We start from the raw sequence: 26585 nt of genomic DNA, 5'->3' as shown, positions 1-26585 counted from the left end.
GTGAGACCAAATTGCACTTCTTATCCATGTTATTCAATAGGTGTTACAGAATCATATCCAGATTTTGCTGGACGCCTATAGACGTCATGGCTGGTTGGAGTGTTAATCTTCCTGAGGATGTGTTAGATATAGATAGGAAATATGTAGATGTATATTTGTTTTCCATTAAATCTAAAACTGAAACCTACTATTAAATAGTTATTAATATCAAAGGCCTTTGCAAAATCTAAATGTACTATGTTATATGCATCTAACTCCTTATTCAATGCATTAGTCACCTTTTAATATGTCATCTAAACATGATCTCTCTCTCTTGAATATGCTGACAGTCAAAGAGAACACTTGTAAATTCATCCTGGATTCTATCTATCATTAGTCTTGCTCACAACTTATTCCCAACTCTAGCCATGCAGACTGACCTATAAACTGAAACTTCAGTCTTGTCACATTTTTTGTAGGTGGAACAATTTATCACCCTTTCTGTCCTTTTGAACTCCTGCATTTCAAGACCTTGTCAAGTAAATATGTCAAGGCCATTGAAAACTCATTGGTGCATTCACTCAAAACAGTAATATGTCATTCAGTCCTTTCATCTTATCAAGTTTACTTAATTATTCATATACCTCCTGCTCATTCAACACCAGTCCCTCATCCTTCTCCATTCCTACTGCACTCAAGCTCTGTATAATGCCACATTTATAAAGATGAAAAAGTTTTATGAACTGCTCATTTAATTTGAACTATATCTCTGCATAACTGGTAATTAGTTTACGGAATTAACAATGCCTATAAAGTATATTAATTAAAGATAACTTTAATAAATAACTTCTATATTTCGGCAATGTCATGTTGCCATCTTCAGGAACATAAAGATATGGCATGTGCACGCAGGCACTAACAAAGGCAAATGAGGAAGAAAGCAAGAAACTAATATTGTTCCTAAAGGCCTAATGGTGCCCTCTGGTGGGCTAATTTGGTTGTCTTGGCAGTTGGGCTGAAGTTCTCAAAATGTAAGTCTCCCAAATTTGGGGTAGTTTCATGCACCCAAAATTTGTTGAGGTTAGGAACGTTTTTTAGAGCTGATGATGATTCCTTGAATAATCTTTCATGTTTAAACTTGCTGCGGTGTATTATTTTTGTTTTCTTCCAACAAATTCTATGGTGGGTATCTAAGGCATGGTCTGCCAGCCCAGAGCGGCTGTACTGGTGAAACCGGATGTAGTCTTTGTGTTCTGAAATCCTGATATTTGTTGTTCTGCCTGTTTGGCCAAAGTAGGACAATTTGCAGCTGCAAGGGACCTGGTATACACCAGGTAGGTCTAAGGGAAGTGGTTGGTCTTTGGTAGAGCGGATAAGGGATGCCAACTTTTTATATGGTCTGTAACAAGAAGTAAGGTCATATTTTCTGAGGATATTGGTTATTTTCTTAGAGGTGCCCTGGATGTAGGGGATGGTGATAGATTTAGTGTAATCTTTATTGTGGAGGGGGGAGGGAGGTTGTAGTTTACTGGTTTTAGTATTTTTTGGATTTTTTTGGGGTTATACCCATTGGCTAAGAAAGTGTTGTGGATGTGGTTTAGTTCAGTAGTTAGGGCCTTGTCATCTGAGCAGATTAATTTTGCCCTATTATATAGTGTTTTTATAACCCCATATTGTTGTGAGGGGGGAATTGCTGGTGAATGTATCTGCCAGTAAGGGTGGGTTTCTGCAAACAGAGAAAACTAAAGATCCATCAAGCTGGCAGGTGATTAAAGTGTCTAGGAAGGGGAGGGTGTTGTTTTCCTCTTTTTCTAAGGTGAACTGGACTCTGGGGTGTTGGTTGTTTAAGTGTGTTTAAGTGAGCCATGTGGCCAAATAGCGAACACATCATCCACGTAACGAAGCCAAATAGTGGGTTTTTGTGGGGCGGAGTTTAAGGCTTTCTCTTCAAAGGTCTCCATAAATAAATTGGCCAAGGGTGGGGAAAGTGGTGAACCCATGGCTGTCCCCTCTATCTGTTTGTAGAACTTTCCTTGCCAAACGAAATAGACTAAGTTCATTGTGAACTGAAATAGGGCTGAGATATCGGGAGGAAACTTGGCTTGGATGAGCTCTAGGGTTTCTTTGAGTGGGACATTAGTGAATAGGGAGGAGATGTCAAAACTGACCATTATGTCAGTGTGTTGGAGTGAGAGGTTTTCTATACTGGCTTTAAAGTGGGCTGAGTTTTTTATGTATGATGGTGTTTTGCCAGTATACTGTTTGAGTGTTTTGGCTAAATGTTTGGCTAATTTATATGTGGGGGAATCAATGCCATCCACTATGGGACGTGATGGCACATTTTGTTTATGGATTTTGGGAGTCCATATAATTGGGGGGGGGTCTAGAGTTATAAGGTTTTAGTTTGTTAGTGACCTCCACAGGCCAAGAAGTGACTTTCTTAAGGAGTCTGTGGAGAGTTCTAATCTGAGAGCTGGTAGGATTATATTTAATGGGGAGGTCTAGTACTAAAGCATTAAGCTTACCTTTGTAGTCTTTTTGATTTATCACCACAGTGGCGTTTCCCTTTACCTTTAATTAATATACTTTATATGCGTTGTTAATTCCGTAAACTAATTAGCAGTTATGTATGACCAACGTATAAGCCTTGCTACTAGAATTATATCTCTGCAGTAGTTATTAAACTACCAATTTCACCAACTGATATCCTTCTGTTATCATTCATTGTGAATAATTTATGGAGACAAAAACACGTGTTGGAGTAATTACTTTAATTATAATTATGATTATTATTATTAGGAGTATTATCCTAAGATCCATGGAGTCACAGACTCATCTTAGAGGTCTGTTTTGTCATACACACACACACACATTTCATCATCATGCCTTAAATTCTCTTTAGATGCCATGCTCTCAGACAATGCATTCCAGTTATTCATAACTCTTCATGCAAAAACCTGCTTTTTACTCCCTTGCTCATGCCCTTCTTATACAGCTTCCAGGGATGACATCTTGTTCTCCCACAATCTCCCACCATTTTATGAGAAACCTCTTCAGCGTTAATCACGTAGCGACTCCTTACCAACTTGTACGTCTCTATCATATCACTCTCTCTTCTTCCTATCCACTAGACTAGTGGTTCCCAACCTTCTTCCACTTGTGTACCCCTTTTAAACCCATTTCTATAAATTGCACCCCTTGTTTTTAAAATAACTGTTTTTAAATACTGACACTTTTGTTCAGTAACTATCTTAATGTAAAATAGTGGAAATCAGGTAAAGAGTTGGGAAAGGAAAATTACCATACTAAAAGTACAAACCACAGATTTAATTTTACAATATTCACAACACAGAAATTAGTCCGTGGAAGGTTCGTTATTGCAAAGGTCATTTCTTAGTAACATGCAGTTCTTCTGGAAAGGAGGATGAGTGACAAATGTGATGGATGAACTGTGCATAATGATTGGTAGAAGAGTGGTTTGGGGGAGGGGTTCATAACCACACCCTCACCAATCATGATTCGCTAATATGAGCTAGTTTTGAAGTGTCTCCATTTGTGGTGATTCAAACTTAATGTTTATTGTTTCATAACTAACATTTTGTTTACTTTACTTGTTTTTCATCCATTACTGATTATTTTTCATGTAACCCTGAACGTTCCAGCACGTACCTCCAGGGGTACGCGTACCACCGGCTGGGAACCGATGCACTAGACTATGCAAATTGCATTATCTCAACCTTTCTTTATATTCAACATTTCAGAGATCAGAAACTATTTTGGTCAGTTGCTCTCCAACATCTCTTCATCCTTTTGAAAACCAGGTGACCAAATCTATGCACAGTAGTTCATATATGGCCCAATCAGAGCCTTATACAATGGTAACAAGAATCTCCTTACTTCTACAAGTCAGTGTCTTCCACATCATAACCAGAATTCATTGTGCTGCCCTCTAAATTTCAGATCCTTATTTATGTCCTCTAAATTTCAGATCTCTTATCTTCACCAAGAGTAAATTCTACATTCCATCTTTTTAAAACCTTACATTTTGCAACATTGAACTCGATTCCCCACTCCCATGCCCATTCACTCAGCATATTCAGGTCTTCTAGTAAGGCCACAACTTCTGCTCTACTCCTCATAGTTCATCCCAACTTTGCATCATCTGCAAACAGCTGTATATTCTATATTCTGATTTGAATATTCCCTAATATCAATAACATGCAGGTCAATGACTTCCCTTTAGCAAATCTGTGCTGTTCATCAAAGATGCCAGGCTTGTTGGCTGAGTGGTTAGTGTATCCACTCTCCAGCCAAAAGGCTGTGGGTTCAAATCCCACCGTGGGCATGGATGTTTGTGATTGTCTGTGAAAATACTAGTGGTGGTGGGCAGTAGATGGCATTGGTGTGGATGATGGTTGTAGTTGAGTGGCGGAGACAGAGAATTGTAGAATAGGTGCTGCCCTCCCTCAATGAGTCTTTGGACTCCCGGGAGGTGTAATGTAATAATAATAATTCCACTGTTGTCAACCCAATTCTGGATCCTGATTCTCACCAGCCTTTCATTAACACTTTAACACAACAAATGACACACAGATTAGCCAATAATGCGATGCTTGAATTCTGTCCCCTCCTTATGAAGCGGTACAATCTGACTTTCCTTCCATGCCTTTGGAACTTCACCCAGTATAAGACTTGTATTAAATATGTCAAAGTAGATCTCAACTCCATAGCACATTCCTTCAAAATATGTGGTGATATATCATCAAGTCCCATGTACTTATTAATATCAAGTTAGTTTAAAAATCTATACCTTTTTCTCGCTCACAGTTAGTCTCTCCTCTTCATTGTTCACTGCTCTCAATCTCTACATGATGTCACATTCACATGCTCATTAAATATCTGAACTATACCCTCATTTGCTCTTTTACCATTTTCTCCACTCAATGAAACAAAAATAACACTCGATATTTTGACTTCTGTATTGAGGTCATTATCAGGAAGACATACATATGCACAAGATCCAAGCTACATTACACTACACAAAAGTAAGATAAATATAAATGCTTTGTTAATCGTTTATCCTAGCCTGACCTCTGGTGGAAAAAAATATTAAATAAAATAAGTAATAAAAAAATAATAAACAAATATAAATTAATTAACAAAATAAAATAATTTTTATACATATAAATGTAATAGTATATATATATATATATATATATATGATAAAAAAATTTAATAAATAAAAATAAGTTTTATTATTATTACCCAAGACCCCCATGGAGTCAAAGACTTATCTAGGAGGTTATTTTATCAATCACACAGCTCATCATACCATGCTTTAAATACACTCAAATTCTCTGCAGACACCACACTCTCAGGCAAGGCATTCCAATCATTCACAACTCTGCATGAAAAAAATCTGCTTCTCATTCCCCTACTCACTGAGGGGAGCTATTTTCTGTAGAACCTCTCCAGCATTGATCCTATATCAACCCCTTAATAGTTTGTATATATCTCCCCTCTATCTCCTGTCCACCAGACTCTGCAAGTTGCATCTTCATAATCTTTCCTCATACTCTACATTCCAGATGTTAGAATTTAGTTAGACCTTAGTTAGTCACCTCTGGACCCTTTCCAACATCTCTTCATTTTTCTTAAAACCAGGTGACCAAATCTGGGACAATAGTCCATGTGTGGCCTCATCAAAGTCTTATACAATGGAACAGGAATCTCCCTACTTCTACAAGTCACTGTCCTCTGTATCATTTCCAGAAGCATTTGTGTTGTCTTCACAATTTTGGCTATGTGTTCCCTAAATTTCAGATCCTTATCCACTATCACCCCCAGAACTCTTATTTTCTCCACCTCCGATAATATATCCTCACCAACCATTAATTCTGCATCCCATTTTTGTTTAACCACAACATCTGACACAAAGGTAGGCCTATACTTTGATGCTTGAGTTCTATCACCTCCTTTATGAAGTGGCACAATCTTGCTCTCCTTCCACACGTTAGGAACTTTACCCAGAGCAAGACTCATATTAAAAAAATATGTCAAGGCTGGAATCAACTCCCTGGCACATTCCTTCAGAATATGTGCTGATATATTATCAAGTCCACAGCCTTATTTATAACTAGTTTGCTCAACTTCCCATATACCGCTTGCTCACTTACGGTCAGTCTCTCTTTCCACATCATCAACTTGTTTCAATCTCTCCATGAAGTCACATTCACAAGAGTGAAAGACCTTTATGAACTACTCATTAAGTATCTCCTCCACACCTTCTGCAACAGCTATCTTTATACAATTTTTTCCAATCAATGTCATCCTTCCATAATCATTCTTTCTTTCTTTTGCTGGCTATATATTGAAAGAACTCCTGGATTTCTTTTTGGCTTCATTAGCTAACTGCTGTTCATACCTCTCTTTAGCTACCCTCACCAAGCAAGTCACCCTCCTTGCTTGGTCTTTGTTGACCTCATGGAATTGGTTATTTCTACTTCTCTTATGCTGCCTCCATAATGCCCTTTTTTCTGTATGGCATGCTTAATCTCTTTATTCATCCATCTCACACCTACCTTATTTAAACTTCTCACCCTTGGAATACATTTAGACATTGCATCTGCTAGATAGTTTTTGAAAATCCCCCAAGCTGCATTGATCTCTTTTCCAGCTAACTCCTCATTCCATGCTACACCTGCAAGCTGTCTCCTGAGCTCTTCATAATCACTCCCCCCCTGTAGTTCCACATATACCCTTTCCTTACAGAGGTACTCACACTGCTGGCAACCACTCAGGTAATCACCTCATGGTCACTCTCACCAATTGGTGGGTGATTTGACACTTGATTTATAATTACATCCTCCGATGAGATTACCAAATCCAAGACCCTCAATCCTCGTGTGCCTTTGTACATACTGTCTGAGGTAGTTATCCCTCAAAAACTCAAGAAACTTATTTTCTTTACTTCCATTTGCCTATCTCATCATTCCAGTCTATATTGCCATAATTAAAATCGCCCATTATGATCACTGTTTTCTTATTTGCTTTGCTAATTTGATTATATACATTTCATAGTCACTACCATACACATTTCCTGGTCTATAACAACATACAACCAAGTATTTCATTCCATTCACCTCTATCTTGCACCATACTGCCTGAAAACCACTGGCACTATTTCCATCTTGCATCTCTACTTTTGTATGGACATAACTCTTTCTCTATCATCAATAGCACTGCTCTCCCTTTTTATCCCTTCTATCCTCATTAGACACATCATATCCTTCCATCTCTATTCCTGTCAGGATGTCGTCCTCATCTAACCATGTCTCACTTATTCTAACAATTTTTGGGTGAACAGACTCAATTAGTGCAACCATCTCATCTGCCTTGTTTCTTACACTTCAAGCATTTGTATATAAACACTACAGCTCATTCCTGGATCTACAGTTAGTTCCAATGATAGCACTCATTCTATTTGATCTCTCCATGCTTAACCAGGGCCATTTCTCTTTCTGCTTATTCATTTTAAAACCCTCTTCAATTCCAACTGTTTACTCTTGATCCCAGGTCATCCCATTCCTTTCCTGTTTACACATGCTCTCACATCCTCTTGGAGCCTCCACCTTTCTGATGCTGTGTACCCTTGTCCACCATGAGCCTCCCCGTTTCCCTGTTCATCTTGCACACCCATTCTCTCATTTTATATACTCATGACACTTACTTCCTCATTCCTAACCACCTCTTCAATCTCTCCTGTGGTACTCTCCTGTTCTTCAACATCACTTCCCACTTGATCTGATTCATTCTCTATACTCACTTCTCTACCTTCCAGCAACAGTCTCTCGAAGTGACTCACACCATTACCACTCAAATGCAGTCCATTGCTCTCATACACTTCACTTTGTCCTTGAAACTCATGCCACACATTAACAAATTGTACTCCCCTCTCCTCACACTTTTCAGCCAACACACCATTCATATTCCTTTCTCTCCACCTCATCTCACCACAGTCATACCTAGGCAACATGCTTACTACCCTTCCTGCAACACTATTCTCTTTTATTCATCTAAGCAGCCTCCTGATATCCATTTTGACGTGCTCTTTGTCCTATGGCAAGTCATTCGTACCTATTAAAACCATCAACTCCTTCGTTCACTCTCTCCTCATATCCAATGCTTCAATCAATCTACTCATTTTACTGCCTGGAAAACATACCTTGTGCATCCTCTCATGCAGCACACCTTTAGTAGTGGAGTTGCCATACAACGCCACTTCCTCGTCTTTTGTTAACTCTTTCGTACCTACTTGATTTGTTTTAATCATTTTCACCGAAATTTTCTTAATTTCACTCCACATCCATTTCATCTCTTGCCTCATCCAATCCAATTCAACTTTCGAATCTCTCGTCACATTCTCTTTATCATTCAATCTTTCTAATTTTTGAACTCTTGACTCCCGCTTCACACTTTCACTCTCATTCATCCTTTTGAGTTTCTGTACTTTCAGTCCATGTGTCCAACTTTCTCTTTCATTCATTCTTTCCATTTTTTCCCACTTTCGATCTTTTCGTCACACTATTTCAGGTTTCTTTCGTTCTCTCTATTTTGTTTCCTTCTACCACATTCGCCTTGCTTTCGTTCTTTTTACCGTCCATACGGTTTTAAAATCACTCGTTTTCTTTTTCAATGCTTTTTTAACAATTTTTCGCCTTTCTTTCACACTTTGCTTCTTTTTCGAATGAGCACTCATTCTTCCTTCGGCATTCTCGCTACTAACACTTTCTGTCATCAAATTCATATTAGCACTCATCAAATCCTCATTTAGCTCACACTTCACACATACCCTCTTTCCATCAGCCCTAAATGTCCACAAATCATCTATATAATCAAAAGAATACATGTAGCACACCTCGCACTTCACAAAACGACTGAAGTCTAAGTTAAAGTCATGCACTGACAAAGCAACTGCCATCTTTCCTCTGCCGGTTACTACTCTAAGGGCCAAAAACAATGAATTTGTAATTAAGTTGAAGCAAAATATCCCCCACACTAATAATGCTAGTAGCTCATCGCTCCCATAGAAAAGGAGTAAGAGCTCCTTTTCTAGGAGCTCTTACTCAAACAATCACTCATATACAATTAATTATTTCAAGAATAACTTATCTGAATTTGGAGCTTTTCTTACATACCACCGCTACTGTTGCCTCTTATGCCTCACAAGTGCCCTCTTTTATAGCAGAACTACATTAAATATCTCTGCAGTCCTCTTATATTAAGATTTTATTGTGTTGGGGTTCTACCATCATGTTCTGGATGCTATATTGGTTGCAGATGGGTGGTCCAGATTCTTGGAATTACTAATCCATCCTTCTTGTTTAGATTTGGATTACATTTCAGCATGTCACAAGCTTCCTTGAACTTTCTTTCAAACAAGGTTTTGGTGCAGTTTAGGAACTTGGTGCCTTTCCAGTTGATTCTATGACTTTCTCATTCATAACCTTGAATGTGGGAGGCTTAATGGATTGTATACAGCACTCAGAAAGGATTAAAACAGAATTTAATACTTCCTATATTTTGTCTCAGTCACTGAGACACCTTCAGGGATTACAAAAAAACTAATGTAACATATACACAAATTCCACACAATACTAGGCCATCCACATGGGTAATGCTAAAGTCCTATCTAGGTGGAGCGCCCTCTATGGGCAGTTGTAGGTAGCCTGGAATGTACAGTGGGATCTCTGATGATAAGTGTTTCCCAAATCTTAGGAAGCTTAATGCAACTGTATTTATTTAGATTTGGTTGATTTTTGAGAGCTGCTGCAGATTCTAAAAATAGTCTCTCTTTTTTGAATTTGCTGTGGTGGAGCATGGTGGTTTTTTTTCAAGCGATCCTGTGGGTTGTATCCAAGACATGGTCAGCCAGGCCTGACTAACCATAGTCGTGGTTGCAGATGTATGACTTGTGTTCCTCTAGGCAGATGGTTGCTGATCTGTCTGTCTGTCCAAAGTATGCCAGCTCACAGGAACAGGGTACTTTATAAACTCCAGGCACTGAGAGAGGAGGGAGCTGATCTTTTGTAGACCTGATAAAAGTAGCCAGTTTGCAGTGGGGCTTAAATTTTTAAATTTCCTGTGTGTAGGCTTTACTTTTTTTAAAATCTTGGATATTTTTTCCGATGTGTCAAAACTGATTATTTTGTGAGGAACTGATTATTTTTTTAATACTGTGATCGCTGTAGCCATTGGAGAGGAAGGTGTTGTGTATGTGGTCAAGCTCAGTTGCAAGGGCGGTTCCACTGAAACAAAGATTGTGGGCTGTCTTGGTTAAAGTTTTAATAATGCCGTATTGTTGGGTGGGATGGTGGTGGTGGGAGAGTTTGTGAATGTATCTGCCTGTGTATGTAGGTTTTCTATATACAGTGAAGGGAAGTATACCATTAGGAAGGCGTGTAACTAAGGTGTCTAGGAAGGGTAAACTATTGTTCTTTTCCTTTTCCATAGTAAACTGGATTCTTGGATGTAAGCTGTTGAGGTGACTGAGGAAAGAGTCTAATGTGTCTGGGCCATGAGGCCAAATAGAGAACACATCATCTACATATGTTAGCCAGATAGAAGGTTTGAGAGGGGCATGGGTTCTATGACATGTTTGAAGTGCATGGTGTGACAGGCCTGTTTTACTATAGTGGAGGAATTTAATGTGGCAATTATGTATGCTTTTCTTATTGGGATGGTGCACCCTGTTTCCCCTATGTAGGGTAGGTTGCAAGTGCACTGAATTTGTAAACTCCTGAGTGGGCAAGGTAGGGAAGGAGATCTTTGGATAAGCTTAATATACTTTTTCATTTTCCACGAGGTTTGAAGGTTGCCTTTATGTTGTAATAATGTAAAGTTCTATCTATTTTTTTCTGATATTCCCCTAATGTACAGTATGGCTATGATGCATTCTTATAATCTTTTTTGCTTTTAATAGTATTGTTGTGGAGGATCTTGTGAACTGTTTTTGTTGTGGCCATTTTTTTTTATAAATGTTTGGCTAATAATTTCATATTCCTTCTTAGTGCCTGCTCATTGAAGCAAATTATTAGAACTCTATGCTTGAAGGTGTCGATGACCTTTAGTTTTTGTGTTGGATGGTGGTATGAATTTTTGTGTATGTCTGTTGGCTAGTGTGTGTATGTAGGTTTGCAGTAAACCGTGAATGAAAGGAAGCCCTGAGGGAAGACATGTGATAAGTGTTTCTAGAAAGGAAGAGAGTTATTGATTTCTATCCTGATGGTAAATTGGATACATTTGTGTTGTTGAGCTTGGGCATAATGAGATAATAGCTTTTTAATTGTTTCCTCTGGCCATGTGATCACTGACATGATTATTTTTCTTGCTTTCTTTTTGATGTGGTTTGTAGGATTGTAGTTAATCAATTGGTACATGTTGTGGTCAGATACCAGTTGATTCATTTTTTCAAGGTACGCTGTCCGATCAAGAATGACAGTAGCATTGCCTTTGTCCAACTTGGTAATAACATCTTGGTTATTTCTTAGAGATTTAAAGGCTAATTTTTCTGCTTTGGTTAAATTGTAACTTAGCTGTCTATTAGAGCTTAGTGTGTTGGATGTTTCCATTTGTATTTGGCTATATTGGAGGGGGAGGGATTTTAGATCTCTTTCAATGTGGTATATGAAGTCTGGTTTGTTTACTGACTTTGGTGCAATAGCATAGTTTGAGCCCTTTTGCAGAAGTGAGAGTTCTCCATTGTTAAGGTTTTAGCTGTATTGATAACTTGACCATGGTCCATTGGTGGTTGGTTGCTCCTTACTTGTTTATAATTGGCTATTCCTTATATCGCTGGTTTGTGATTGGCTTCTCCTCTGGTCATGGCATCGGGATTGTCTGTTGCTTTCTTATTATTTCAGTCCTTGGAACTTTGTTGTTAGTTTTACTTTGTTTTTACATAACATGTGCTTTGCAGAGTCATCTGTGATCCTCTCTAGAATATCACAAATATCAGGATTTATGTAGCTCGAAAAAAATATAGAATTTTATTCCAAAACCCAGATATAATTCATCCAATGTAACATAGACATCATCAGGGAAATATACCAGTAATTACATTCAAGACATGAATCATAAGAATGGGTTGTGAAGCTTATGTTTACTATCTCATTTGCAGCTGAGTTGATAGGATTACACTATTAGAATTCAAACGAAGAAGTCTAGATGAAAAATAAATAAAATAAAAATAATAATAATTGTTCATAATGTAATTGCCTGTGTAGTTCATTGGAAGTAGCATTTGCACTCCATGATGCTTGACCATATGATAGAAGACTTGGGTTCAAATCTAGTCACTGAATAGAGGAACATCTTCTAAGCCTTTTTGACCGGTTCCCAAGTTAGTCGATCTCTGACATGGGCAAGCAGGGTTTTTTTCCCTTCTGGAAACTCGAGTTTTTCATTCTGTAAACTCAATAAAATTGATCACTGAACCCACACTATTTTCAGACATTAAAAATATTGTGTTAGCGTTAGGGACCATGAGTTGGTAGTTCCTTTTAGCTGTCTCTTCACTGCATGCCAATTAAATTAGTGATAGCCTTGGGCCAACTATATCTGATTGGCTACCGGTGGAGATTGAACTGCTCACTCAATCTCTCTAAAAGTTAGATAGAGCTAAAATGGCCTCACCTACTCCCTATATGGGAATAAAAGGTATTAGCTGATTTATTTATTTATTTTTATTCATATTGTGTTTTTTTTAATTAATTGATGACTACATCTAAGAGATGTAGTTACAGGTCTGTATCCCAGATGATGCCTATTCACATTGAATGAAATATGCCGGCCTGGTTGGCCGAGTGGATAGTGCATCCTCTCTCCAGCCAAAAGGCTGCGGGTTCGAATCCTGCAGTGGGCATGGATGTTTGTGATTGTCTGTGGAAATACCAGTGGTGATTGGCGGGTAGATGCGTTGGTGTGTGGTTGTGTCAGTTGGTGATTGAATGGTGGAGACAGAGTTGTAGAGCAGGTGCCCTCCCTCGATGAGTCCTTGGACTCCCTGGAGGTGTATTTAGCCGGCCTGGTTGGCCGAGTGGTTAGCATACCTGCTCTCCAGCCAAAAGGTTGTGGGTTCGAATCCCACCACTGGCATGGATGTTTGTGATTGTGAAAATACTAGTGGTGGTGGTAGGCAGTAGATGACATTGGTGTAGTTGTGGTTCGTTGGTGGATCACGTGGTGGAGACGGAGAGTTGTGAAGTGGATGCCCTCCCTTGATGAGTCTTTGTACTCCCTGGAGGTGTCACATAATAATAATAATAATAATTATGATAATATATCTGAGTTTTTGAATAAAATACTATATATTTTTTACTGATGTAAACTGTATAAGTATTTATAATTTTTATAGTATGCATTCTACTATATGTTCTAAAAGTTGTTTTCAGCCTTCCACCTTCCTAAAATATACCAATAAAAAAAAAATCTCTTGAATTCTAATTTATTTATTTTGCAAGGTAATATATGTCCGGAAAGCAGCTTCAAATGTCTTAATGGAAGATGTGTTTCAATAACAGCATATTGTGATTTCAAGGATGACTGTGGTGACCCTTCAGATGAAGCAAGATGTGGTAAGTTCATCTTTTATGGTTTTATTTTTGGTTGAAGTGATAGAAACTATATAAATGGAAAGTAAGAATCATAATAAGCAGTAAATATATTTTCAGTATCCACTCTTATCCCAAATAATGGTTTCCAGTTCTCAGGCTTCAGTTAGTCTTCCTATAGTCAACAAAACCTAAAACCTATTTCACATGTGATGTGTTTACTTTCTACATCTTCTTAGGTAAATCATGATAATTTTAGGTAATGAAAGAATTAATTACCCCAGAAGATGGAATAAAATGAAATTAAGATGGTACATTGATTCATTTTGGTCATTTTCAGAAAATGACCATATTATTGTATGATCTTATTTTAATTTTACTTCAGTACTTTTATCATTATTATTATGAATATTTCTCTTGAGAATCCAAGGTATCAAGGGAAGCCACATTTAGGCCCTCATACTTAAAATACCTGTCATATCTTTCCTTGAACACAATCAATTCAGATGTTGGGAGTTAGTGGCACACTTAGGATTTAATCTTGAGGGCCGAGCACTCAAGATTTAATCTTGGGGTTGGCCAAGTTGAGTAGACAATTTGAGAATACACACTACACATTGCATATGACCTATGACTGAGCATCTACAGTGATCACCAATACATGATACCCATGACCCTATCTGGCCATGCTTGGGCAAAGAAAGTAGCGCTTCATCTACCCGAGCACTACTTCGTTTGCCTTGAATTCACAGTGGCCGTCATTCCCAAGAGCTATAGGGGTATTCCCACCTTATGTGACCACTAATTCATAAGTAGTATAGAAATAGAAGACATGACACAACATAAATAAAAAAAATGAATTTTAATTAGGAAAAGAGTTTTGGAAAATTTTCTATTGTTTTGTTCCTTTTTCATTTGGTGGGGCAGGCAGGGTCCCTTTGCCCCCCCCCCCTCCCGGTGCACCATTGTTGGGAGTGCATCTTATCCCATTTCATATTCACACACACACACACACACACACATGCACTCAAAACATGCAGTGAGAAGAACTTGGGCATTGCATACCTCTTAACCACAGCACCAACCAGCAATTCTGGGATTCACCCTAAGCTCTATCTCCACAATCTAAAAGCTGTAAAATCTCACTTTTTTCAAAACTGTAAAGATCTCCTTTCTGACTTGTGTGTTTTATCATATCTCCTCTCTTCCATCTTTTTCTCAAATTCTAAAGACCACATTCCTTCAAGAGGGTGCTGCTAGCATGTGAAGATGGATGCAATAAGTGATGCAAGCTGTTAAAAAATGATTAAAAGATCAGTATTAGTAGTAAGGAAAGATTTTATTGTGTTTATTTTGTGACAATACTAGGTTTTAAGTTTTGCTATTCTACCTATTCTATCTATTCTAATTAATGAATTTTTTTGTACAATTGTATGGTATTTAATTAGGATTTTACAACTCAGTATTGTCTCCATGTATATTCGACATGGTGGCCACCAGTTAAAGTATACTTTCCCCCCGCCCCCACTCCCCACCATTTAAAGACAATGTTTGTAACTTAGATGATGACTTGCTACACATGCAGTATGTATGTATGTATGCATCCCATTGTTTAAGAATGTGGCAGGTGTGATGTGTATGTGTGTGTGAAATGCAGGCAGTGGGAGGCACTGGCAGATATGAGGGTCTCAATCTTGGGAATTAGCGGCGATAGTACTTCAGAAATGGGTGACAGATATAGTGCTTCAGAAATGGATGACTTTTAATTAATGGATTCCATTAATGTGTTGGAAGATGGAGAGAATGTTAAAGACCTACATACAGATTTAGGTTTGGGTAGTTTAGTAGAAGGAGATGGTTTTGCCTGATGACCATGATTGTGTGTGTGAAAAGCAATTGAAATTAGAATGTGTGGAGAGGGAAATAGAACTGCTGAGAGAAAGAAGATGGAAGGAATGAAGACTGAGTTGAGGAGGGTGAATGAAGATCTTGAGAGGATAGAGAGGTTGGCAATTGTGAGAGGAATGAGAGTAGATGTAAGAGAACATCATCGAGAAGACAAGGGAGAGAGAGGAAGGTGAGAGAATGAGAGAGGCAGTGGAAGAGAGGAAATTGTCAAAAGATGAAAGAGTATGGAAGCAAGGGATAGAGAGATGAGAGGGAGTATGGGAGAGAGAGAGAGAGATTGGATGCCAGTGAGAGAAGGATGAATGAATCTATTCGGAGTGTCATGTATGGAGATTCAATAATTTAGAGTGTGCAGAGTAGAGTGCCAGAGGAGTGTCAGCCTGGCAGAAAGATAGAGAGTGTGGCAATGGCAGTGAAGAGGAGTGAAAGTGTGGAGTAGATGATAGTAAAGGTTGGGACGAAGGACAGAGGTAGCATGAATTGTGTAGCTTGAGATTTGAGGTTAATGTTAGACATAGTGAGCAGAAATGTGTTTGAGGATAGATAGTGAGCCTGTTGACCCGGTATGATAATGCAGTCTGAGGGAGAAGAGCAGTGATAATGAATGAGATGATAGTGGGAATGTACAGGAAAATTGTTTTGGAATATGTGGATGTGTGAAGTACATTTCAGGATAGAAGAGAGCTATATTCAAGAGATGGATTGCATTTGAATGCAGAAGGGTGCAGGCATTTGGAGAGACTGTTGTTTTCTCAGCAAGTGAGTGTGTGGATAGGGAAACCAGAATTGCACAGATGGAATGTTGCAGGGATGGCCTCGTGGGATAAGCTTGAGAAATGAGCAGTTGTACACTGTATTAAAGACGTGTATAGAGGCTTAAGTGCTGTGAGGACATCATGTTGGAGGCTTAATGGATTTTTTACAACACTCAAAAAGAATTAAAATAGAATTTAATACTTCCTATATTTCGTCCTAGTCACTAGAACATCTACGGGGATTACAAAAACAATTAATGTAACATATACACAAATAACAAACAATACTAAGCCCAACCACGTGGGTGACACTAAAGTCCTATCTAGGTAGAGCGCCCTCTAAGGGCAGTAGTAGGTGGCCTGGAATGTAAGGTGGGAACTCTGGTGATGAGTGTTTCCCAAATCTTTGGAAGCTTAATGCAACCATATTTATTGAGATTTGGTTGGTTTTTGAGAGCTGCTGCTGCTTCTAAGAAAAGTCTCTCTTTCTTGAATTTGCTGTGGTGGAGCATGGTGGTTTTCTTCCATGATACCCTGTGGGTGGTGTCCAAAACATGGTCAGCCAAGCCTGAATGGCCATAGTTGTGTTTGAAGATGTAAGACTTGTGTTCCTCTAGACGGATGGATGCTGATCTGCCTGTCTGTCCAAAGTACGCCAGCTTACAGGAACAGGGTACTTTGTAAACTCCAGGCAGAGAGAGAGGAGGGAGCTGATCTTTCGTAGAATGGATACGGGTAGCCAGTTTGCGGTGGGTAGATTATATGCTGTGTGTAGATTGTACTGTTTTAGTATCTTGGCTATTTTTTCGGATGTGCCACGGATGTATGGTATGGTGATGGCATTTTTAAATTCTTGTTGACGAGAAGGACGGGGAATGGGGGAGGTTGCTATCTCTGATGTGAACATCGAACGTGGAATCAGTCGCTTACCGTAAGCGACTTGTCTCGTCGCGTCGGAGATAGCTAACAACATCAAGTCTGATGTTGTTAGCTATCTCCGACGTGAACATCAAACGTGGAATCGGTCGCTTACCGTCGGAGATAGCTAACAACATCAGACTTGATGTAGCCAACATCCTCGCGCATTCTTCGCCGCCAAAAAGTAAGTTATCATATGCATAACGCACGGCTCTCCTGAAACTACGTAAAGAAAAAAGTATCGTCATCACCAGAGCGGATAAGGGTAATGCCACAGTCGTTCTTAATACCAGTGAATATAATCGTAAAATGAACATTATCCTCTGCGATCGCGCTACCTACATCCCGCTAGAACACGACCCAACAAAAACACAAGTTAAGAAACTAAAAATTTTACTCAAAAAAGTATCTTCCTGGCCCCCTGATGTCACGAAAAAACTTAAACCTTTCCGCTCCCGTCCCCCCAGAATATACGGTTTACCAAAAATCCACAAACCCAATTCCCCACTCAGGCCTATAGTAGATGCTACCAATGCACCTTGCTATAGACTATCTAAACAGCTGGCCAACTCTCTGATCCCCCTCACCGGAAGGTCCCCTTCCTATATAAAAAACTCGACCCACTTTAAAGCCCTCACAGAAAATTTAACCTTGAAGAAGACAGACATATTGGTAAGCTTTGATATCTCCTCTTTGTTTACCAATATTCCCTTAATTGACACCTTATCTCTCTTAGAAAACGTTTTTCCCTCTGACATCTTAGATCTCTTTTCCTTTGCCATTAACTCTGGATATTTCTCTTGGAACAACAAAATCTACAAGCAGATAGAGGGAACTGCCACGGGTTCCCCCCTCTCACCCCCCCCTTGCCAATTTCTATATGGAAGATTTCGAAAAACGAGCCATAGACTCAGCCCCACTCAAACCTTCTATCTGGCTAAGATATGTAGATGATGTGTTCTCTATTTGGCCTCATGGCCCAGACACGTTAGACTCCTTCCTCAGTCATCTCAATAGTCTACATCCAAGAATCCAGTTCACTATGGAAAAGGAAAAGAACAATTGTTTACCCTTCCTAGACACCTTAGTCACACGCCTGCCTAATGATACACTTACCTTCACCGTATACAAAAAACCCACACACACACACACACAGGCAGATACATTTACAAACTCTCCCACCACCACCACCCCTCTCAACAATATGGCATTATTAAAACTCTTACCAAGAGAGCCCACAATCTTTGTTCCAGTGGAACCGCCCTCACTACTGAGCTTAACCACACATACACAGCACTTTCCTCTCCAACGGCTACAGCGATCACAGTATCAAAAAAATAATCAACTCCTCCCCCATCCTTCTCGTCAACAAGAATTTAAAAATGCCATCACCATACCATACATCCGTGGCACATCCGAAAAAATAGCCAAGATACTAAAACAGTACAATCTACACACAGCATATAATCCGCACCACAAACTGGCTACCGTTATCCGTTCTACGAAAGATCAGCTCCCTTCTCTCTCTCTCTCTGCCGGGAGTTTACAAAGTACCCTGTTCCTGTAAGCTGTCGTACTTTGGACAGACAGGCAGATCAGCATCCATCCATCTAGAGGAACACAAGTCTTACATCTTCAAACACAACTATGGCCATTCAGGCTTGGCTGACCATGTTTTGGACACCACCCACAGGGTATCATGGAAGAAAACCACCATGCTCCACCACAGCAAATTCAAGAAAGAGAGACTTTTCTTAGAAGCAGCAGCAGCTCTCAAAAACCAACCAAATCTCAATAAATATGGTTGCATTAAGCTTCCGAAGATTTGGGAAACACTCATCACCAGAGTTCCCACCTTACATTCCAGGCCACCTACTACTGCCCTTAGAGGGCGCTCTACCTAGATAGGACTTTAGTATCACCCACGTGGTTGGGCTTAGTATTGTTTGTTATTTGTGTATATGTTACATTAATTGTTTTTGTAATCCCCGTAGATGTCCTAGTGACTAGGACGAAATATAGGAAGTATTAAATTCTCTTTTAATTCTTTTTGAGTGTTGTAAAAAATCCATTAAGACTGTATTAAAGAGCCAGGTGGAGTATGAGGAGAATAATAATGGCTATAAGAATGCTGGCAATACATTGGTTTTTCTGTATGCAAATGCTAGGCATTAGGAATAAAGGGAATGAGTTTGTGGCATTGACTGACTCAGTCTCTCCAAAGATTGTTGGTATCAGTGAAACTTGGTAAACTGAGGAAGATGTTCTAACAGGGTCAGAAATCAAAGAATATAACATATTTTGACAGGAGATAGGGAAGGTAAACATAGTGATTGAGTGTTACTCATGATAACTCATATCATGTGAACTCTTGCGGTGGGAATATCAGTGGAGATAACACTGATGGCTTTGAGAGTATATGATGTGAGATGGATGTTTATAGGACAAGATATTTAGTGGGATTTGCCACAGCAATTGCAGATTGTATACCTTGAGTGAAAAAAGATAAAGCAATTTGGAGTCAAATGGATGACAAAAGAAATAAAAGGAGAATTGCAGAAGAAAAGAAATTATGGAAGGTAATCGAGAGAGAGAGATGGAGAACTGTTACATGAGGATTATAAGGCTCATGCTGGAAGAAAGTGACTAGTATTGTAAGGAGAGAAAAATTAGAATATGAGAGAAGGCTGGCACTGCAATCCAAGGAGAATCCCAAGCAGATTTTTCACTATGATGAGTAGAAGGAAAAAAAGCATAGTGGATGGATTATCTTGCTGGGTGAAGGTGGGAATTGGGTGACCAAAGCAGATGACATAGTTGAGCTATTTAATGATCATTTTCTTAGAGTGTTCCATCCTGGTACAACAGGCTTTATTCCTAAAAGGATACTGAGTAATGAAGTGTTAGAGGTGAATGAAGAGGATGTATTCTGAGTACTAAGTGCACCAAATGTCAATAAGGCAAGGGGACTAGATGGAATTTCACCATGTGTTTTCAGGAAATGTGCTATGGAACTGTCTGTACCATTAACTTGGCTGTTTAATGAAACAGAGAAATTGGTAAGAACTCATATAGAGAATTGGGCAGATGAGGGTAATATTATTTATGCAGACTATCATGGATTTTTTTAAAGGATGCTCTTGTTTAAATAATCTGGTTACCTTTTACAATAGAGTAACAAGAGCAGTGGATGAGGGTAAGATATAAACTGTTATTTTTTAGATTTTTCAAAAGCATTTGATAGGGTTCCACATTACAAGTTAATTTTTAAGTTGCAACATATGGATTTGGATATCAGGTTAGTAGATTGGATTGGTGAATGGCTCTCTGATAGATATCAGAGAGTTGCTATATGGCAGAGCAGCACCTATGTAGCTCAGTGGAAGTGGCATATGCCATCCATGGTGCAAGACCATCCAAAGAAAGGACATTGCAAGTTGAATTCTAGTTACTGGCTAGAGGAATTTTTACTAAGCTTAGAGTGTTCCATGAACACTCTAAGCTTAGTAAAGACTGGGAAAACTTGGGATTTTCATCCTGTAAACTCAAGAAAATTGACCATAGGACCCATACTATTTTCTGACTGTAAAGATAGTGTTAGGATTAGTAACCACAAAATGGTGACACTTATCAGCCGCCTCTCTTCACTGGAAGCCATGTATAATTAGTGATAATCTTGGACCAGCTTTCTCTTATTGGCTACTAGTGGAGATTGAACTGCCTCCCCCTCAGTCTCCAAAAGTTGAATAGGGCTAAAACTGCCTCACCTGCTCCTTATAAGAGAATAAAAGGTGTTAGCTGATTGATATGGAGGAGGAGTATCAGGGAGTAGGAATGATTATAACAATTTGGAAATAACTGGTACAAATTCAGAGTTTCAGTTTCGCAACTTTACGATCACCCTGTATAATAATCTGACTGCAAAGTCCTCCATACAAAATGTATTAATCTTGGCAACATGTATCTGGTTACAACATGTTACAAGCAGGGGTGCGCCGACCATATGTGCAGTGTGTGCGAAGCACACAGGCACCAGGATAGTAAGGGCGCCAAAGAGGAGGAAATACTTAAAAAAAAACGTTTTTTTTAATGGAGGGGGGGGGAATAGGGGCACCAACTAAAGTCTTGCACACAGGCACCGAACACCACTGGTGTGCCCCTGGTTACAAGTTATTATTATAGTTTGGCATGAGAGATTTTGTGCGATATAGTGTATAATCTATGTATTCATTACCAAGACTGAATGGTTTGTGATACGAAAGCAAAAGTGGCAAGATAGTATGCTATAAATGTTTTGTTTGTCTGTTGAGATAGTATGTTATAAATGTTTTGTTTGTCAGTGCAAGAAATGAGAGTTGTGGGAAAATGAAGCAACAAATATTAACTCAAGAAAAGATAGTGAAAGTGTTCTGGACAACGTGGATGTAGTAAATGCTAGTGTGTGGAAACATAAATGAGAGCATGAAAGAAATGTGAATGATGAGGTGACATTAAGGAGTGAAATAGCATGCTAATCTGGCATCTTTCACAGAATAAAATGGAGCTAGAGAGACTGGAGAAATGATTGTTGTATGGTATAGCAGGCTATAGAATGATTGAGAAATCTAAGACAAAATCCTTCTCACTGATTTGGCTTATACAGGCCCACACTGCCATTGTATGCATGCGCACATCTCTCAACACTTCCACATATGGTCATATATTGACATCCGAACATGATGACATCATGCTTTGCATGTCCTTTGAAATTGCCATATATGGACATGGGTTAATAGCATTATATAATGACATCATGTGCCACATTATTTTAATCAAGGCCCATGATTATGTAGTCATAAATACAAAATTATTACAGACAAAATTGACATTTCTTTAAGTTCAATCTCTCTTGAAAAACATGTAAAAATGAACATGATCTTATTGTGCTATCTTCTATCGAAGGTCAGCGACCATCTTGGTGAACAAACTGCACTCTTATGCTAATCTGAGCAGTTGTGCTCTGCTCTTTCCTGTCCACGTCTTGATGTTGTCAAACCATGATATTCTTTTTCTTCCTCTAGTTCCTTTGCCATCAATTCTTCCTACCAAAATAGTTTGTAGAAGTTGGTATTTGCTGTTTCTCATGATGTAGCCAAGATATGATGTTTTTCGTTTCTTGATTATTTGTACAAGATGTTTAGCTTTGCCAATGGATTTTAAGACCTCTTCATTGGTAATTTTTTCTGTCCATGATATCTTTAGCATTCTTCTGTATAGCCACATCTCAAAGGCTTCGATTTTCTTGATGGTTGTCGCCTTCAATGTCCATGTTTCAACTCCATAGAGTAGAATAGACCACACGTAACATTTCAGCATTCGGCATCTGACTTCCATGTTTAGGTCTTTATTGCAGAATAGTGTTCTCATTTTCATGAAGGACTGCCGTGCAACTTCAATCCTTGTCTTTATATCTATTTCTGGATCCCACCGTTCATTAAGCCAACAACCAAGATATTTATATCTTGACACTTGATCAATATTTTTCCCATTGAGTGTCAGTTTCATTGATGAGGCTGGTGTGGGGGGGGGGGGGGGTGGGGGGGGGGGGGGGTGGGGGGGGGGGGGGGTGGGGGGGGGGGGGGGTGGGGGGGGGGGGGGGTGGGGGGGGGGGGGGGTGGGGGGGGGGGGGGGTGGGGGGGGGGGGGGGTGGGGGGGGGGGGGGGTGGGGGGGGGGGGGGGTGGGGGGGGGGGGGGGTGGGGGGGGGGGGGGGTGGGGGGGGGGGGGGGTGGGGGGGGGGGGGGGTGGGGGGGGGGGGGGGTGGGGGGGGGGGGGGGTGGGGGGGGGGGGGGGTGGGGGGGGGGGGGGGTGGGGGGGGGGGGGGGTGGGGGGGGGGGGGGGTGGGGGGGGGGGGGGGTGGGGGGGGGGGGGGGTGGGGGGGGGGGGGGGTGGGGGGGGGGGGGGGTGGGGGGGGGGGGGGGTGGGGGGGGGGGGGGGTGGGGGGGGGGGGGGGTGGGGGGGGGGGGGGGTGGGGGGGGGGGGGGGTGGGGGGGGGGGGGGGTGGGGGGGGGGGGGGGTGACCACTAGTATTTTCTCAGACAATCACAAACATTCATGCCCATGGCAGGATTCAAACAGTCTTTTGGCTGGAGAGCAGATACTCTAACCACTTGGCCAATCTGGGATTATGGAACATAGATTATGGGGATAAATTGAGAGCATGTAGACTGCAGACCCTGGTAAACAGGAGAAAAAGGGAGAAGATATCATAGAGGTGTATAAACTTATGAAAGGATGTTATAGAATGTCATCTGATGAAATTTTTCATTGTATGTGGATAATGAAAGGTAGTATGGCATCCATTGAAATTAAGTTCTTTCATGGTTAAGGAATGAAGAGCTAGATTTTTCTCTCACAGAGCAGTGAGTGAGTGGTACAGTTTGCCTGTTGAAGTGCAAGTGCATCTATTGTGAATGATTTTAAGAGAAGGTGTGATAGCTGGTTATTATTTATTGTATGGGTATAGAGCAGGTTTAATTAAAAGTAAAAATAGTCTCAGAGAACAGAATAGAATATATAAAATGCAAGTGTAAACCATTACACAAAGTAAGTCATCATTTGTGTTATAGATTTATGTCCAAATTCATCAGCCACTCAGCTGCCTTGTTGATATGCTCAGTAGATCTTATGGGCTGCCAGTGAAGGCTCGTAAGCAATATTCATACATAATGGGATTCCCTATTTGAATTCATGCTCCATAGTCGCAAGCCAGAGTTGAACTGATGCCCCAGGAGTGCGAGCATGATGCATTCCTGCCTTGTCCAGTTCGAAGACCGTTAAGTGTTTGCCAGGCATGATGAGGGAGATCCAAACCAGATAGTCGATTAATCGAATCCTTTATAACTTCTTTGTTGAACAGTGTTGACATATTGTTCCACTCTTCTTTCCAAGCACTGGAAATATTAAATCCCTTTTTGTTCAGCTGTTCTGCAGTTTTCAAGGAGGGATATTGAGATCTGAGTCTGTCGTGTCCAAACCAACCATAAAAACTCAGTCCTCACACATTTACTAACCACATTCTCACACATCTTACAGTTCTCTCTCTGTTTGTCGTGTATTAAACAATTTTTTGTGTCATTTTATAAATCCCCTTTAATATCTTATAAGTTTCCATCATGTCCTCTTTTTTCTATCAACTAAATTTTGTAACCTACACACCTTTACTTATCCTCATAAGGAAGCATTCCACAGACTTGTCACCAGCTTGGTCACTTGTTTCTGAATCCTCTCTACTACCACCTGATCCCCAAGAAACCCATGTTTTTCCTGTTTGTAATCAGTATTCCATTTTAATCTTTTAGACCTCTCATATAAAGATTACCTGCATTATCAAGAAGTTTCTTATATTCTTTACACTGTTGTTATTATTATTATTATTATTATTATAATAAACACTAGACTGAAGTCAAAAGACTCATTGCAGGAGGCAAATGCTGTTACATATAAAGCCCATCAAACCATGCTTTAAAATCATGCAATGTACTATCATATCCACTCTCTTTCTCCTATTCACAAGATTCTCCAAGCTGTATTCCCTCAATATTTCCTCATATCCCACATTACAAAGACCAGTTATCACCTTAAGCGGTGTTCTCTGGACCCTTTCCACTATATCCTCATTGCCATGAAAACCAGGGAACCAAATCTGTATATACTATGAAACCAGAACCTTTCTGGTTTCATATACTATGAAATATAGTCCTCTGCATCATTGCCATAATCTAATCTGATGCGATGTGATGTCTTCACAACTTGTGCAGTGTGACCTCTGAACTTCAGATTCTTGTCCACTACCATTCCAAGGTCTCTTATCTCCTCTACTTCCTCCAAAGTATACCCACCAAATGTATACTTTTTATCCCAATGTTGTCTACCAATTTAAGAATGGTACACTTTGCAACATTGAATTGACAGTCCCATACTGTTGTTCACTCATAGAATCTAATCAAGTCCTCCCATAAGTCCACATCTGCTTGATTCCTCTTCACGCTCCCAAGTTTTGCATTATGTGCAAACATTTGTATATCACCAGATAAGCCTATCTCAATATCATTAATATACAAATTAAATAACAGTGGTCCCAAAACAGACCCCTGTAGCACACTGCTAGTGACTTTCTCTTTCAAGATAGTTCCCCCCCCCCCCTTCCTCCATATACAACTTGCTGATATCTATTAATAGCCAGTCACCACTTCAACTCACAAGTCATATCTAATCTCATCTGCTTCAGTTTGGTGACCAACTTGTGGTGTGGCAATCTATCAAAAGCCTTTGCAAAATCTAAGTATGCTGTCGAATATACATTTATTATTATTATTATTATTATTATTATTATCAACATTTGACCTCCATGGAGTCAGAGACTCATCGTGGGAGACACTCACTATTGCATACAATGCTCATCCAACTGCATCTTAAACTGATTCAATGTGTCCACATCCACAACACACTCAGGCAATGCATTCCACTCACCAACCATCCTCCATGCAAAGAACCTGCTTCTCACTCCTTTGCTCACACCCTCCTTATACAGTTTTCAGCAATGGCCTCTTGTTCTACTCCCCTCTCCCATTCTATGAAAATTTTCTTCCATGTCTACCTGATAACAACCCCTGACCAGCTTATATGTCTCAATCATATCCTCCCCCCTCTTCCTCCTATTCACGAGGCTCTGCAACTTGCATTCTCTTAATCTGTCCTCGTACTCCACATTCCAAAGACCACTGAATACCTTTGTGAATCTTTTCTGTACCCTTTCAACATATCCTCGTCACCATGAAAACCTGGCAACCAAATCTGTGCACAATAATCCATATGAGGCCTGATCAAGGGTTTATACAATGGAATCATAACCCCCTCTATTTCTGCATGGCAGGGTTCCCTGCATCCTTACCATTACCTGATGTGACATCTTCACAACTTGTGAAATGTGGTCCCTGAATTTCAGGTCTTTGTCCACCATCACTCCTAGATCTCTCATCTCCTCTACTTCTGTTAAAGTTTCCCCACCAAGTGTATACTTTGCATTCCATCATTGCTTACCAAATCTCAAAACCTTACACTTGGCAACATGGAACTGAAGTTCCACTTACCTGCCCATTCATGCAATCTATTCAAGTCCTCTTGTAAGGTATTAACATCAGCCTGATTGTGCATTGCTCTCCCCAGTTTTGCATCATCTGCAAACAGCTGGATATCACTAGTTAAAACCCAACCCAATAGCATTAACATGCAAATTGAACAACAATGGCCCCAAAACTGACCCCTGTGGCACACGAATGGTGACCTTTCTTTTTCGAGACACTGCACTCCATATACAACTTTCTGATACCTATCTGACAGCCAGTCATTGATCCAACATGGAAGTCCATATGTGAG

At 39.9% G+C, this 26585-nt stretch overlaps 1 protein-coding gene across 2 annotated transcripts in view; it reads left to right on the top strand.

Annotated features, from left to right (window-relative positions):
• LOC150108267 (uncharacterized) overlaps positions 1–26585 on the top strand; it is a 709268-nt gene that overhangs the window by 276074 nt on the left and 406609 nt on the right. For both annotated transcript variants that reach the window (XR_016548127.1, XM_090390670.1), the window contains exon 22: positions 13500–13613. Coding sequence is in view for 1 of the 2 variants with exons in the window: in XM_090390670.1 (XP_090246796.1) it covers positions 13500–13613 (114 nt within the window). In the remaining variant the exon portion in view is untranslated. The remainder of the gene's footprint in view (positions 1–13499; positions 13614–26585) is intronic.

This window comes from Typopeltis vanoorti, chromosome 3 (assembly GCF_054136105.1).
Source record: "Typopeltis vanoorti isolate ZY-2024b chromosome 3, IOZ_Tvanoo_1.0, whole genome shotgun sequence".
NCBI classification, from domain to species: Eukaryota; Metazoa; Arthropoda; class Arachnida; order Uropygi; family Thelyphonidae; genus Typopeltis; species Typopeltis vanoorti.
This window is presented reverse-complemented; position numbering and strand designations above follow the sequence as displayed.